The following is a 13,841-nucleotide window of genomic DNA, read 5'->3' as shown; positions in this document are numbered from 1 at the left end:
TTTTTAGACCCAACATGTATGTGTGTATGTATGTATGTACATACACATACAATCCTGGCCTCTTCTGAAGCTGTCTCTCATCAATTCCTTGTTTTGGAAAAAGAAGAACCTGGAGCCCCTTCGGAGTGTCCTTTGAACCCTGGTATCATTCAATATTAGCCACGTCCAGGTATCTTCAAGTGCTAACTGTGTGCTTTTCTTGAAAAAGCACTACAAACTGTGAAATTCCAAGAGCGATTAACTCCTAGACTCTGAAGTCAGCCGACTATGATTTGGTCATATTAAGGACACAGTAAGTCCTCAAAAGGATTGTGCTGAATGAGCACTTTAGTGAACTTGAGAAGTTTGCCACACCAGGCTGTGGGAAATATTCTGTATTGGTTTACACACTTTGCCTAAGAAGTTCTTTTAGCAATTACTTGGGACACAACAGGAACCTGGCCCGTCTACTAATGGCTCCTTCTATTGAAAACCTATGGGACAGAAATGGGTGGAGGCTGCAGGTTTAAGTTTAGACTTGAAGAGAATAGACTTGAAGAGAATCTGAGGGAGCCCAGATCCTGAGGCCTTTTCAATGGGAAGCACCTGCTTACTTCTGCTTCCCTTTTCTGGCTTCATGCACATCTTTGCTTTGACCATTTGCAGGCTAGAACTCCATCTTCTTCTAAGGATTGATTTTGGAAGTCAGCTACGGTTTGTTGAGATGAGCGAAGAGAGGACATCACAAACGTCCCCCCTTAGGGTTTAGAACAGTGCACCCTGTGGCTTGAATGTGTAATGCCACCAGTGGGATTGTAACCCAAATAGTGACACCATTTTGTGAGTTTCTGGAAGCTGGGGAGCAGAGTCTAGCTGGGTGTGGGTTCTTGGGGGTATATTGTCCCTGTCTACTTCCATTCTGGGCCTCTGTCCCTGGTGTACTTTGAATTGAACAGCCTATTTCGTGTGCTCCTGCAGCCACAACTAAACTTCATGCATGTGGGTATTCAGGTATCACACGGAATGGCCAATGACATTACCTAAGACCATCTCATCAGGCAAGAATGATAAAGAAACGGGTTACTACTGTTTAGTCTTTACAAAGAAGGGAAGCCTCCATTTACAAAGCGTGGATGAACCTTGACGATGTTATTGCAATGAAATCCATCAGTCACAGAAGACCCCACTCACAAAAGTACTATCTAAAGTACTCAGACCTGTATACGTGCAATATATATATAATCATCTGTGAATGTGGATATGCTGTAACGTTTCCAAAGGAGACCAAAAAAAGGAAGTATGAGGTAACAGGATAGAATGCAGGCAAACGGACACAGCTTGTCAAAGGGGATATGAAGCTAATCGCTTTTTTTTTTTTTTTTGGTTTTTTACGAGACAGAGTTTCTCTGTATTGTTTTGGAGGCTATCGGTCCAGCCCGGCCTTGAACTCACAGAGATCCACCTGCCTCTGCCTCCCGAGTGCTGGGATTAAAGGCATGCGCCACCACCGCCCGGCCCAAAGCTAATTGCTTTTCTAATTTCAGCTCTGTCACAGTGCATAAATATTCATAAAAGGCAATTGATATTGAAGCTCCAAGCAAAGCTCCAGGTCTCTAGAATGGTCATTTTAATGGTACAGATGGTCACTGAGATGTACAGCATTGGGGACTGAGTCATGTGGCAGTTTTATTTATGACATCATTACCATCAAGTGATTTTCTTTAATTAGAAAATAAAACAAAATAGTCAAACTTCAAGAAGCAGCCAATAGGAAGGTGATTGTCAAGGGCTGAGAGGAGGGGGAATGGAGAGTCAGTGTTTGGCGAGTATGAGTTACAGTTATGCTAGATGAACAAGCCTAGAGACCTGCTGTCTACCATCGAACTCCAAGCATGCATGAAAAACCCTTATGGAGGGGGCTGCAGGGATGGCTCAGTGGTTAAGAGCACTGGCTGTTCAGTACCACATGGCAGTTCACGATTGTCTGTAACTCCAGTTCCAGGGGATCTGACACCCTCACACAGACATACATACAAGCAAAACACCAATGCACATAAAGTAAAAATTAAAAGAAAAAGAAAAAGAAAAACCCTTATGGAAACCCACTACTTAATTACAAAACATATTCTTAAATGTCGTTTGAACACAGGTACCCTGAATTGGTAGACAATCCTTCTCTGAGAAGTTTTTAAGTTAAAATCCAAGTGCCAGGTGTTAGGTTCTCCCTATGAATTATCGGTCAGGGAGGCCCCAGAGGCCCCCAAAGCAATGGGGACTATTGACACTGTTTTTGTTTGCCTGCCATAACTAGAGGGTAAGATCCTGATGCCGAAGGTACACATTTTACAGAGACCTAGACAAACCAAAGTGGAATTGACTTGAAACCTCCCTTCTGTGAGCTCGCTTTCAGTGCTGCATGGTGCATTGGTGTTTTGTTGAGAGCAGTCTGCCTTATTTCTAGGCTCCAATCTCCCAGGTCCCCACCCCATCTGAGGACATGCTTGGGCATTTCTTATTCTTCCTTCCCCACTGGCTGCCACCGACTCCGCAACTCCCTAAGAGCTGCAATTACAGGTATTTACTACCAAGCCTGTAGGGGAAAGTCTCATTTTTTTCTGCATGGAGTTGAGCTTCTTGGATCTTATTTTCTCCAAATTCAGACATTTTGAAACTATTATTTCCTCAAAAAATTCTTTCTTCTTTCCCTAACTCCCTGTCTATGAGTGGAGGACTACATGGTTGTGTCTCATAGATCACAAAGATTCTGTACATTTTAATTTTCATCTCTGCTTTGTGTTCCCCTCCCATTGTTTAATCTGTTAATTCTTCCAGTGGATTATTTGGGATAGCATGCTAGTAAATTTAAAAAGCAACAACAACAAAACACACCCTGTTAGTTTATTATTTCCATGTAAAACAAAACCTTGAACAGTTACATTAGGTGCTTTGGGGTCCTGGCCTCTCTGTATTTATTATTTTCATGTAAAACAAAACCTTGAACAGTTACATTAGGTGCTTTGGGGTCCTGGCCTCTCTGTATTTATTATTTTCATGTAAAACAAAACCTTGAACAGTTACATTAGGTGCTTTGGGGTCCTGGCCTGCTGCCTTTTTCTTCCCCATCACTTATGTATCCAGGGCAACCGTTTCCTCCTGGCTGTGAGTCACGTTCTTCTGCTTAGACATCTCTGTAGTTTCACTGAGAGCATAAATTTCATATTATTAACTAGTTTTCATAGTCCTAAGAATTGGGGGCTTTCTTCTGGAAGGTAAGGGAGGTCCCCTGCAGCTAGCTTGATGGACTGAAAGGTGTGTTTAAGCATGGTTATCCGAATGTAGCCTTGCTTTATTTGAGGGTAGCACCGCTTGCGATGTGTTCCCTGACCTCCGGTAATCATCTGCCTGCTCCTGGAGACCCTGGCCTTCTCCCTCTGGGAAAACACCTCCAGCCCTCCTCACAGCGATGGCTGCCACATCTTCCACACAGGCAGCCTTAGCCTGGCTTCCTCACCGATGAGTTATCCTGACTGGTATCTTACACAGAAGCAAGTCTCTCAAAATTCAAGTGTGGCTCCACAGGGAAAGACACTTGCCACCAAACTCACAACCTGAGTTCAATCCCTGATACTTACATGGTAAGAGAGAACCAACTCTGATTGCGCGCACACACACACACACTCTAAGTAATTGTAAAAAAAATTAATCTCATGAGAAAAACATCTTTAAACTTTCACTCATGGGCTGCAGAGATGGCTCCTGGTTAAGAGCACATGTCACTCTTGCAGAGGACCCGTTTCAACTCCCAGCAACCCTCAAGGTGCCTCACGACCAGCTCCGGTCCCAGGGATCAGCTCCCATTTGATTTCCCAGGAACTGAGCAAGCATAGTAACATACACTCGGGCAAACATTTATACACATAAATCTTTAAATATATGTATATAAAGGTACTAAGTCCAATGCCTAAGTAAACGGCAAATAGCAGCATACAATCTGTTCTTCATTAAAAACAAATACTCATATGGTATACTGTACACTAATCTTACCGGAAACCCTAATAGCAATTTAACTTTTTAGCCAACTGAAAATATTTATCTGAGGCCTTACTCGGCAAAGCAAAAGATCCATTGCAATTGATCGTGCACATTCTAAAAGCTTCCAGGAAGGCTGGCAGAAAACTCACCAAAGGGGCCTGGCCAGGATGACTCAGCACACAAAGACACCTGCGGCAGACCTGAGTTCGATTCCCTGGTCTCACTCACTAGAAGGCAAGAACTGATTCCAGCAAATTGTTCTCTGACCTCCACACGCATGGCGTGAAATGTACATGAGCACACACACACACACACACACACACACACACACACACACAAACCCACCAGAATAAATGTATATTAAAATATAATTAACTTTTACAACATCCTCCACCAAGAACTATTTGGCATAAACTTGTTAAGACAGCCCTAAATTGTTAGAAACTAACATCCCAGTTGAGCCAAGTAGAATTAAACTACAGCTGAGCCAAATGAAAACGTCATCTCCAAAAGTGAAAAGTCAAAGGACGAAGGCATTAGCAGTTCATTAACCCCGGGGATTAGCCGGGACTTTAGCTACCAGCTGATCTGTGTCTAAAGCAGACGCTTTCCTTCTCTCCGGAGGGCAGGCGAGCCGACTGCACCCTGACTTCATCCCCAACCCCCTCCTGCACCAGAAACAGGCCTGATGAGAGGGACCGCCACGGCTACCCGCGGTCCTAGCCCTCTCCATCCAGCCAGCCGCCCAGCGCCCTGGGGCGCTCCACCGCTCCCCTGGCCCCGCCCCCGGCCGCCGTCACGTGCCGGCGCGCCCCGCCCCCTGCCCCGCTTCACGTGATCTCGCCTAGGGAGAGAAAACCTGACCCGGCCGGCCTGCGCACACTCGGTATCTGTGGGTCGCTCTCGGTCCCCGCGGAGCGCGGTGGCCATGCGGCTGGTGTCCGCAGCCTGGCCCCGGCCGGGCCGCTCGCCCGCGCTGCTGCTGCTGCTGTCGATACTGCTGAGCTCCTGCCTGGGGCTCGTCGGGGCGGCTCGCAGGCCCAACGTGCTGCTGCTGCTCACCGACGACCAAGACGCGGAGCTCGGCGGCATGGTAACCCCTCTCCACGCCCTCCCCCTCCCCGAGCCCCCTTTGCCAGCCGCCTTGGCCGTGGGTGGGTGTGCGCGGTCACTCCGGGCCCTCCGTGAGTTCGCACGGGCGGAAGGGCTCGCCTTCCTCTCCTGGGCTCACCCGCAAGTGCACTCTGGTGCGGACCCTCCCGCTGCAGCATCCACTCAGCCGCTCAGGGCAGACCTGTGGAGGCCAGGCATTGATGAGGGAGCTGCGAGACCACGTCGGCTCCCCCCGCCCCCGCCCCTTCTCGAAGGACCTGAGTCGCCGGCGTTTGTGCTTCTCTGATGTATAAGTGATGATAGGAACTAAAGTAGGCTGTGAGGCTGTTGGGAGAAGAGAGTGTTTTGCTTAAGCATCAAGGGAAAGGAAAAAACCAGCCTAATTGAACACCTGGCTGGGGCATTACTGTCAGGGCTCCGCTTTATATGCAGTGGGTGTTGTCATGAGACTTCATTCCCTTCCCAGAGTCACTTCTGCTCTTTCGAGGTTCAGGAATTTGACCTCTGGGAACATCCACCACACAACACCCCCCCCCCACCCCTTGCACCGAGGGCTTGCCCAAGGCACCGAAGCAGGAACCTCCGCTGGTTTCGTCCTGGGTCAGCGTTGCTCTCTTTGAAAAGAAAAAGTTTCCTCTCTCCTTTCGGTTCCCCTTTTGCTCACAGCTGATGGCTGAAGCTGAAAGCTCTCGAAGCGGCAGGGTCCTACCATTTCCTGTGTGGTAATAACCCTAGCTCAGTGCCCTTCAAGCCGCTGGTCGCAGCCGGTCCGTGAGTTGTGAAATCAGTTTGGTGAGTGACTGGCTGCCAGCATTTTGGCTTTCCGGGTGTCGCATGTGACAGTGGTAAGCAGAGCATATGTTTTAGGCCGTGAAGTAATGTGTGGATGGTCTTCAGTGGACCTGTCTCTTCTAGGTCGTGTTTAGGTGCTCGCACGACCACACCCACAGCCTCTCTGTTCCCCCACGTAGACCCCATGGCCTTGTTGCTTTGTAGTTTCCACTGAGTCCTGAGGGTGCTGAAGCTCTTTTTCCCTCAGTGCTGGGGACAGAACCCAAAGCTCATGCATTCTGAGACGGTGCTCTCCCGCTGAACTGACCTCCATTTCCTGTACCCAGAGTCTTGACTTAGTTTCCCTCCTTAGGTTTTAGGTTTTACTATCACTCTAGCTGTTCCTCAGCCTCCTGCCCCCAGATCTTCTTTTTCCCTCCCTCCCTCCCGTCCTTCCTTCTCATTTGTTTTTTTGTTTTCTTGAGACAGAGTCTCTCTATGTCGCTCAGGCTAACCTTGAACTCACAGAGACCTGTCTCCTACCTCATAGTGGCTGGGACTTCAAAGCTTTAAAAACAAAAAGGTATCCTTAAAGAGTGTTTTGTCCAGGAAAAAAAAAAAGCTGCCTCTACCAGTGACTAAAGCAGTCAACAGGTCTTGGCTTGATACCACTGTCGAAAACCAAATTGACTTCTTACATGTAAGTTATAAAGTCCGGTGGCTTTCACTTAGCCCAGATGTTGTCTGTGTGTAGTCGAGGTATTACGCGCCTCTGGATAGCTTTTTTTTTCCATTTGCTTCTTTGTACCAGCAGGCTGTGTGTTTGGGGGCAGGGTGGGGTGCACATGGCACAGAGCATGAGGTTAGAGGACTACTTGGAGGGGTCATTCTCCCCGTGGGTCTTGGGAACTGAACTCAAGTCCTCAGGCTTGGCAGCAAATTACCTTGTGCTCCATGGGTCATTTCACCGGCCCTAGGGTTTTTTTGCTTGGTTTGTTTTCATGCATTGGTGTTTGACCTGCATGTCTTTATGGGGGAGTTGGACCCCCTGGAACTGGAGTTACAGACAGTTGTGAGCTGCCTCGTGGGTGCTGGGAATTGAACCTGGGTCCTCTGGAAGAGCAGCCAGTGCTCTTAACCACTGAGCCATCTCTCCAGCCCCAGCTGCTGCCGCCTCCTCCTCCTCCTCCTCCTCCTCCTCCTCCTCCTCCTCCTCCTCCTCCTCCTCCTCCTCCTCCCTCCTCCTCCTCTAAGTATTTGTGCTCACTTGAGAAACCAAATGGAGGGAACAAGTTAAGTTTGAAGCTTCTAGCGCTGGGCCTGTCAACAACTGAGTTCAGATCCCTGAATCCTGCAAGTGCCACGGCACCAGCACCCATGCTAAATAAGTAAATGGTGTGTGTGTGTGTGTGTGTGTGTGTGTGTGTGTGTGTGTGTGTGTGTGTGTGTGTGCTCAGCCCCTGGCCCTTCAGAGGACTCTGACTTTTCTTGCAGTCCCTTTCAGAACCATGACGCTAAGTGTCAGGATACCAGACTGGCAAGGTGAGGCAGTAATGCTCTTCAAGAAGCTCCTTGGTTCTAGGCAGGCTGTAAGGTGTCGTCTTGTGTTTGTGCTTCTAACCTCACAGAAGCTGTGGAGACAACAGTTTTATTTGCTTTGCTAGAACACTGTGGTAACCCTGCCTTGCTAGTGTCGTCTGGAATACCCACACCCACGTAGGCACTTTGCACCGTGGCCTGAGTCTTCCATGGCATTTTGGAATGTTGTCAGAGAGAGAGGTCACCCACATTCCTTAATTTATGTGTAGAACCTTATGTATAGTGTCTTTACCATAGAAAAGGAATTATGCTTCAGATTGCTGGAATAGATGGCAAAGTAAGCGGTTGGGACCCCACACACTCACACCCACACTGGCTCAGATCAAAGGTTGATGTCACAAGGTTTTCACTTACTGTGAACTTTTTTTCCCCTTGTTTTCAGGACAGTCCTTGTCCCAGCTGTTAGCATTCAGGCATCTGTGCTGACCTGCCCTTGGGGTTCTGACAGGATACATCCTTAGCTGCAGCCACTAAGAGCACCACCTGTGCACAGTCACTTTCCCATTCCTCTCCCTCTCCCTCCTCTCCCTCTTCTCCCTCCCTCCCTCCCTCCCTCCCTCCCTCCCTCTCTCTCTCTCTCTCTCTCTCTCTCTCTCTCTCTCTCTCATTCTTCCTCTCCCTCTCCTCTTTCCTCTGCCTCCCTCCCTCTCTCCCTCCTCTCCCCCCCTTCTCTGCCTCTCTGTCTCTCCTTCTCTCTGCCTGTCTCTTCTGCTGCTCCTGTCCCCAGAGATGGGTCTCCCCTCTCCCCTCCCCCCTTTTCCCATTCACTTTCCCCTAATAAAAACCCTCCACCCAAGCTCTGTCACATGGCATCTTTCTCTCTGGAGCTGCTTTTTAGAATTACAGCACTAGTTAAGGATGCTGCTGCTGTGATGAAAATCCACAACGGAAATAACTTGGGGAGGAAAGGGTTTATTTGGCATATGTATCCATAGGCAGTCCATCAAGGGAGGCCAAGGCTTGAATTCAAACAGTGCAGGATCCTGGAGAGGAAAGCTGGTGCAAAGAGGCCACGGAGGTGCTGCTTACTGGCTTGCTCCTCATGGCTGGCTCAGCCTGCTTTCTTATAGAACCCAGAATCACCAGCCCAGGGATGGCACCACTCACCGTGGACTGGACCCACCCCTGTCAATCACTAATTAGGAAAATGCCTATGGCCCAATCTACTGGAGGCATTTTCTTTGTTGACATAAAACTGTCCAGCATAGACCAGGATGACTCCATAGCTATGTGGCTGAGAATGAACTTGAACTTCAGATGCTCCTGCTTCTACCTCCCAGGAGCTGGGATTACAGGTATGCACCATGCTTTTTAAAAACATGGTGCTTCGCCCATATGATGCATGTGTCTGCAGCCATGTGTTTGTGTCTGGTACTGCGGAGGCCAGAAGAGGGCATTGGATGTGCTGGGACAGGAGTTAGAGATGGTTGTGAGCTGCCGTGTAGGTGCTGGGAATCAAACCTGGGTCTCTGAAAGCGAAGCCAGTGCTCTTTTTCTACTGAGCCATCTGTCCAGCCGTCAGTTCTCATTAACGCCCTCATTTGTGGTCACATCATCTTTCACATTTAAATCTCCGTATTTGCCCCATGTATCATCTAGGAACTCTGCTTTTATTAGTTTTCCTAGGGTATGGTGTTCAGAAAAGCACGGGTCATGTTTTGAAGTCATTTACTCTAGGAAAAGGGGTGCTTGGTCAGGAGCCATGCAGATATGCAGGGAAAGGCTAAATGTGGCATGCGTTGCCTAATCCAAGACGACCTCCATTGTTCAAAGGAGTTAGTCATCGAACGTTCGGAGTGCAGATACGCAGGATCAGGAAAGTCAATGAGGTCTTTGGCGTTTATGAAAGGGAATTTGCTCAGGATGATAAGTTACACATTTGCTCATGGGAGTAAAAGTGCTATTTCTTAATACTGTCACATGGTTTCCACCTGACCAGCCACTGTCACTTGGGATTATTTTCAGTATAGTTCGATCTCTGGCCTGGGACTTGTTCAGCCATGCAAAGATTATTAATGTAAACTTCTGAGTTGAAATCCCTGTGTGTTCACCTCGTCCTGCCTATCTCTTGAGCTGTTTCATCCACGTTGGCTCCTTCCTGTTTTCTCTGTTGGGCTATTTACGTGGCTCAGCCTGTAAGCTCCCTGGGTCCATGAGTGACCTTAGCTAGCCCTCAGAAGGATCCATCCTTTAAGGGCCTTCCTAGTTTTACCCATCTGAAGTTGGGCCCTGTTTTCTTCCCACCAGCTGTGTCACGTGGGCCTGCTTTCTTTCCTTATCGCCTGCCACTACCAGAGGGTGATCGGTTACCTTTAGTTGTTCAGGTCCTAAAGTGGTCTTGTTTTCTACTGACCTTCGCCTGCCCAGATCAGTGTGTGGCACACAAAGTCACTAGCAAATGTGTCGTCACACATTCCGTCTATTCGTAAATCGAATATTGTCTAGTAGTTTTGCACGCTTATCAGACAATTAGATAATTAAATTCCCTCTCGGTTCAGGTTTTTCTCTAGGGCAGTGTTCTCACCCTTCCTAGTGCTGCAATCTTTACTGCCGTTCCTCCTGTCGTGAGGACCCCAACCGCAAAGTTATATTCTTCGCTATTTCATAACTGTCATTATGCTACTGTTATGAATCATTAGGTAGATATCTGATATGCAGGATGTCTGATATTTGACCCCCAAAGGGTCACCGCCCACAGGTTGAGATCTAACAAGTTGAAATTGTCCTTTGGAGACTCTAGGCAGATTGCGCTTATAAATCGGCAGGGAAAATTACAGGTTGTTGAAAGTGAGTCTTTCGTGAGCCTAGGTATATATTTGGAGAGTCGATCTTTAAGGAATTAATGTGCCAAGTGGACTTCAGATTGATTTAGTCTGTTCTTGGGTTTCAGATGTACTCAGAATCTTACAGACCTCCTCAAGAGCCGCCTGTCTGTAGTGGTTTTTGATGTCTAGAAAGTGAACAAGATCAGTATATCTTTATTAATAGTTAATACTGCCTTCATACTTCTGTCCTCTAGGATGAAGTTAACTTCCCTGTACTTATTAAAAATTGTAGATTTTGAACAGAAGATGAAAAGCAAGACTATACACAGAGTAATAGGACTGGAGATGTCACTCAGTGGGAGAGGGCTTGCCTGGGTACACCAGGCCCTGGATTCAATCCCTAGCCCTGAAATAGTAGTGCTCATGATTGACAGGTCTGTGTGTACCTCGATACATGTGCTAGCATCTGGTTGAGGTGCTCCTGCAGGGGGCTAATCAGTAGAATCCTCATCTGTCGGGGTTCTGTCATTGAATGTGTAAACTTGGAAGAGCCTGTGAGCCTTGAGATCTTGTCTGGTTCCCGGACATTTCAATATTTCGTCCACATGTTGTCCACTGCCCCGTGAATGACTGGAGGTGTCCTTTCAGATCATCTCATACTTTGGGACTTATTGGCAATAATGAGGAAGCACTGTGATTTTATTTCCTGCAGTCAGGTGGATAGCACAGCTCTGAGCTGTGAACTCAGTGCTTCCTGCGTGCCTAGGGTTCACCTGAGTGTAACCAAACCTGTTTGCTTCATCTACAGAACCATTGCTCTGTTGCTTTGTGTCAGAGCAGACCATCTGGAAATAGGTGATTAATATAAAACAAAAGGTTCTGGAGAGATGGCTGAAAGGTTAAGCAAATGCACCTGTTGCTCTTGCAGAGGACCTGGATCGGTTCCCAGCACCCACACAGCCACTAACAACTGTCTATATGTCCATTCCCAGAGAACGCAGTGCCCTCTTCTGGCCTCTTCGGGCACTGCATGAGTACGCATACTGCACAGACACACCCAAGCAGGCAAAGCGTTACATCAATCTAAGATGTAACAAAGCACAAGCGTTGATTTGTATACTTTATCAAATATTGTTTAACAAGGAATTGTTTACTTTGTAGACACCGCTGAAGAAAACCAAGGCCCTCATTGGAGAGAAGGGGATGACTTTCTCTAGCGCTGTAAGTTTCAAAGCCAATGTGATGTCATTAGACTTAATAGCGCATTCTGGGAAGGATTCTAGTATGATACATATATGGAAGGGTTTTGGATTTTGTTTTGCAATGAAATATCTAGAGTTTTATTAATTATTTTAATTGAAATGATAAATTAATTGCTGGTTTGTTTGGGGAGATGGGTTGTTTGTTTGTTGTTTGTTATGAGATAGGGTCTCTCTCACTATGTAGTCCTGACTGTCCTGGAACTCACTCTGTAGAGACCAGGCTGGTCTTGAACTCACAGAGATCTTCCTGCCTCTGCCTCCCAAATGCTGGGATTAAAGAAATGCACCCATACACACAACTAACTACTGGTATTATAGTCTGTCACATAACTGGGGAATTTTATTGAGATCCTTGCTGTTTGAGGGTTGAAACTAGATTGCATAAACCAAGAACATTTTTGCTATGTTAATTGTCCATGAGCTCTGCTAGCTGACACTGACAAAAGCTGTGACCCTGAAAACACACACAATTGTATGGGATCAGAGACCCCAAGTAAACCTAACTGTTCATGTTCAAGAACCTTACAGGAAACTCTGTAGTGAGGGTGTGGTGGCTTCCTACTAAGAAATCCACTAACAGCAGCTTCACAGTGTTGTACATGGGTCTCTGTGGGTAGACTGCCTACTTTTATTTGTTGGCCTGTGTTTCAGTTTTCCCGTTTGAAACAGTCAGTAACGTCCACCTCGAGGTGTTATGGTGGTCACGTGAACAGGCACCTGCGATGCTCTCATCATTGTAGGCTCACAGCAAGTTCTACATGATCTGGGGTGTGTTGTCTGCAGAAGGAGTAATTGCTGAAGGGGGAAAGTAGACGTTCATTGCAGCAGTGTGTGACAGCAACGGTACTAAAGATGGATATTTCAAGCACTTCAGATGAAGGACTCGGCATAATCAAGGATAAGACGAGGCTTTGGTATTAGTCATTTAAGGTTCTAGGCTATCATTAATAAAAGTCTTTAGAAGTAGATAAAACTATGGGAAAATGACAAAATTATTTTCATTCTTTTGGACTTTTTCTTTTTCACCTCAAAGATTCAGTTCATGTAACAACTTAAAAATAGAGCCCAGGGTGGTGATGTGTAACTTGAATCCCAGCACTCAGGAGGCAGAGGCTGGCAGATCTCTGTGAGTTTGAGTTCCAGGTCAGCCCAGGCTACACAGTAAGACTTTTTCAGGGGGAAAATAGACCGAGCAAAGTTCCATCCCTAATAATGGCAGCATAACAGGTGGTAGTCAGAAATGGTTAGGACTTATCCAAACAACCCAGGCATAGGCACAGACGTTTAGTCCCAGCACTCAGGAATGGGGCAGGCAGATCTTTGTGTGTTTGAGGCCAGCTTGGCCTACATAGTCCCAGGACAGCCAGGGCTACATAGTGAGATCCTGTCTTAGAAATAAAAAACAAAAAGCTATACAAATAAAGTTACAGTGCATTTGTGGGGGGGGATATTTGATACGTTGCTAGTTACATCATTTTCTTTGTGAAGACACTATTATAAGACATATTTCTAATTAAAGTCTTAAGACTTTTTTCAAGGTCCAATTAAATTATTCTAATTATTACCTAGAATGGTGATTCAGTAAGAACAGTCAAGATAGTGTTTTTGTTTGCTGTTTGGGACTAATATCAGGGCCTGAGGTGTGCTGTATAGCATACTCAACAACTGAACTATGCATCCCAATCCAAAGTTAGTTTTGGGGTGTTTTTTTTTTTTTTGGTTTTGTTTTTTTGTTTTTTGTCGGTACCAGAGATCAAACCCATAAAGGCAATGTTTTTAAAGGAAGGAATTACATGAGCCAGCACTAAAATGACATAGGAAAATATGATAATAATGCAATACTGACCATAGAAGGTCTAAGAGGTAAATAGAAGCAGAAAGGTAAATGTTCTAGTTTCTTTTCTGCTGCTGTGGTGGGATCCTTCGACCAAAAGCATCTTGGGGCCAGAAAGGTCTGATGTGACTATGCTTCCAGTCACAGTTCATAACTGAGGCAAGTTGAGGAATTCAAGCAGGAACTTAAAACAGAAACCATGGAGGAAGAGCGGTTGCTGGCCTTGCTGGCTCGTCAGCAAGTTCATCTAAACTAGCTTTCACTTGTTGATTTTTTTGTTTTTCAGGATTTCTCTGTGTAGCCCTGACTGTCCTAGAACTTGCTCTGTAGAACAGGCTGGTCCTAAACTCAGAGATCCGCCTGCCTCTGCCTCCTGAGTGCTGGGATTAAAGGTGTGCACCACCATGTCAGGCTTTTCTAGCTTTCTTATACAAGCCAGTACCAACTGCCCAGGGAATGTGTCGCCCACAATGGGATGGATCCTCC

At 46.6% G+C, this 13,841-nt stretch overlaps 1 protein-coding gene across 1 annotated transcript in view; it reads left to right on the top strand.

Moving 5' to 3' along the window:
• The first annotated feature begins 4,852 nt into the window (after positions 1–4,852).
• Gns (glucosamine (N-acetyl)-6-sulfatase) overlaps positions 4,853–13,841 on the top strand; it is a 30,460-nt gene continuing 21,471 nt past the window's right edge. The window contains exons 1-2 of the mRNA XM_040754804.1: positions 4,853–5,104; positions 11,421–11,480. Coding sequence (XP_040610738.1) covers positions 4,940–5,104; positions 11,421–11,480 — 225 coding nt within the window. The 5' untranslated portion in view covers positions 4,853–4,939. The remainder of the gene's footprint in view (positions 5,105–11,420; positions 11,481–13,841) is intronic.

Source organism: Mesocricetus auratus, unplaced genomic scaffold (assembly GCF_017639785.1).
Source record: "Mesocricetus auratus isolate SY011 unplaced genomic scaffold, BCM_Maur_2.0 Super-Scaffold_100011, whole genome shotgun sequence".
Lineage (NCBI taxonomy): Eukaryota > Metazoa > Chordata > Mammalia > Rodentia > Cricetidae > Mesocricetus > Mesocricetus auratus.
The sequence above is the reverse complement of the archived record's forward strand: the minus strand, read 5'-3'. Positions and strand labels throughout refer to the sequence as shown.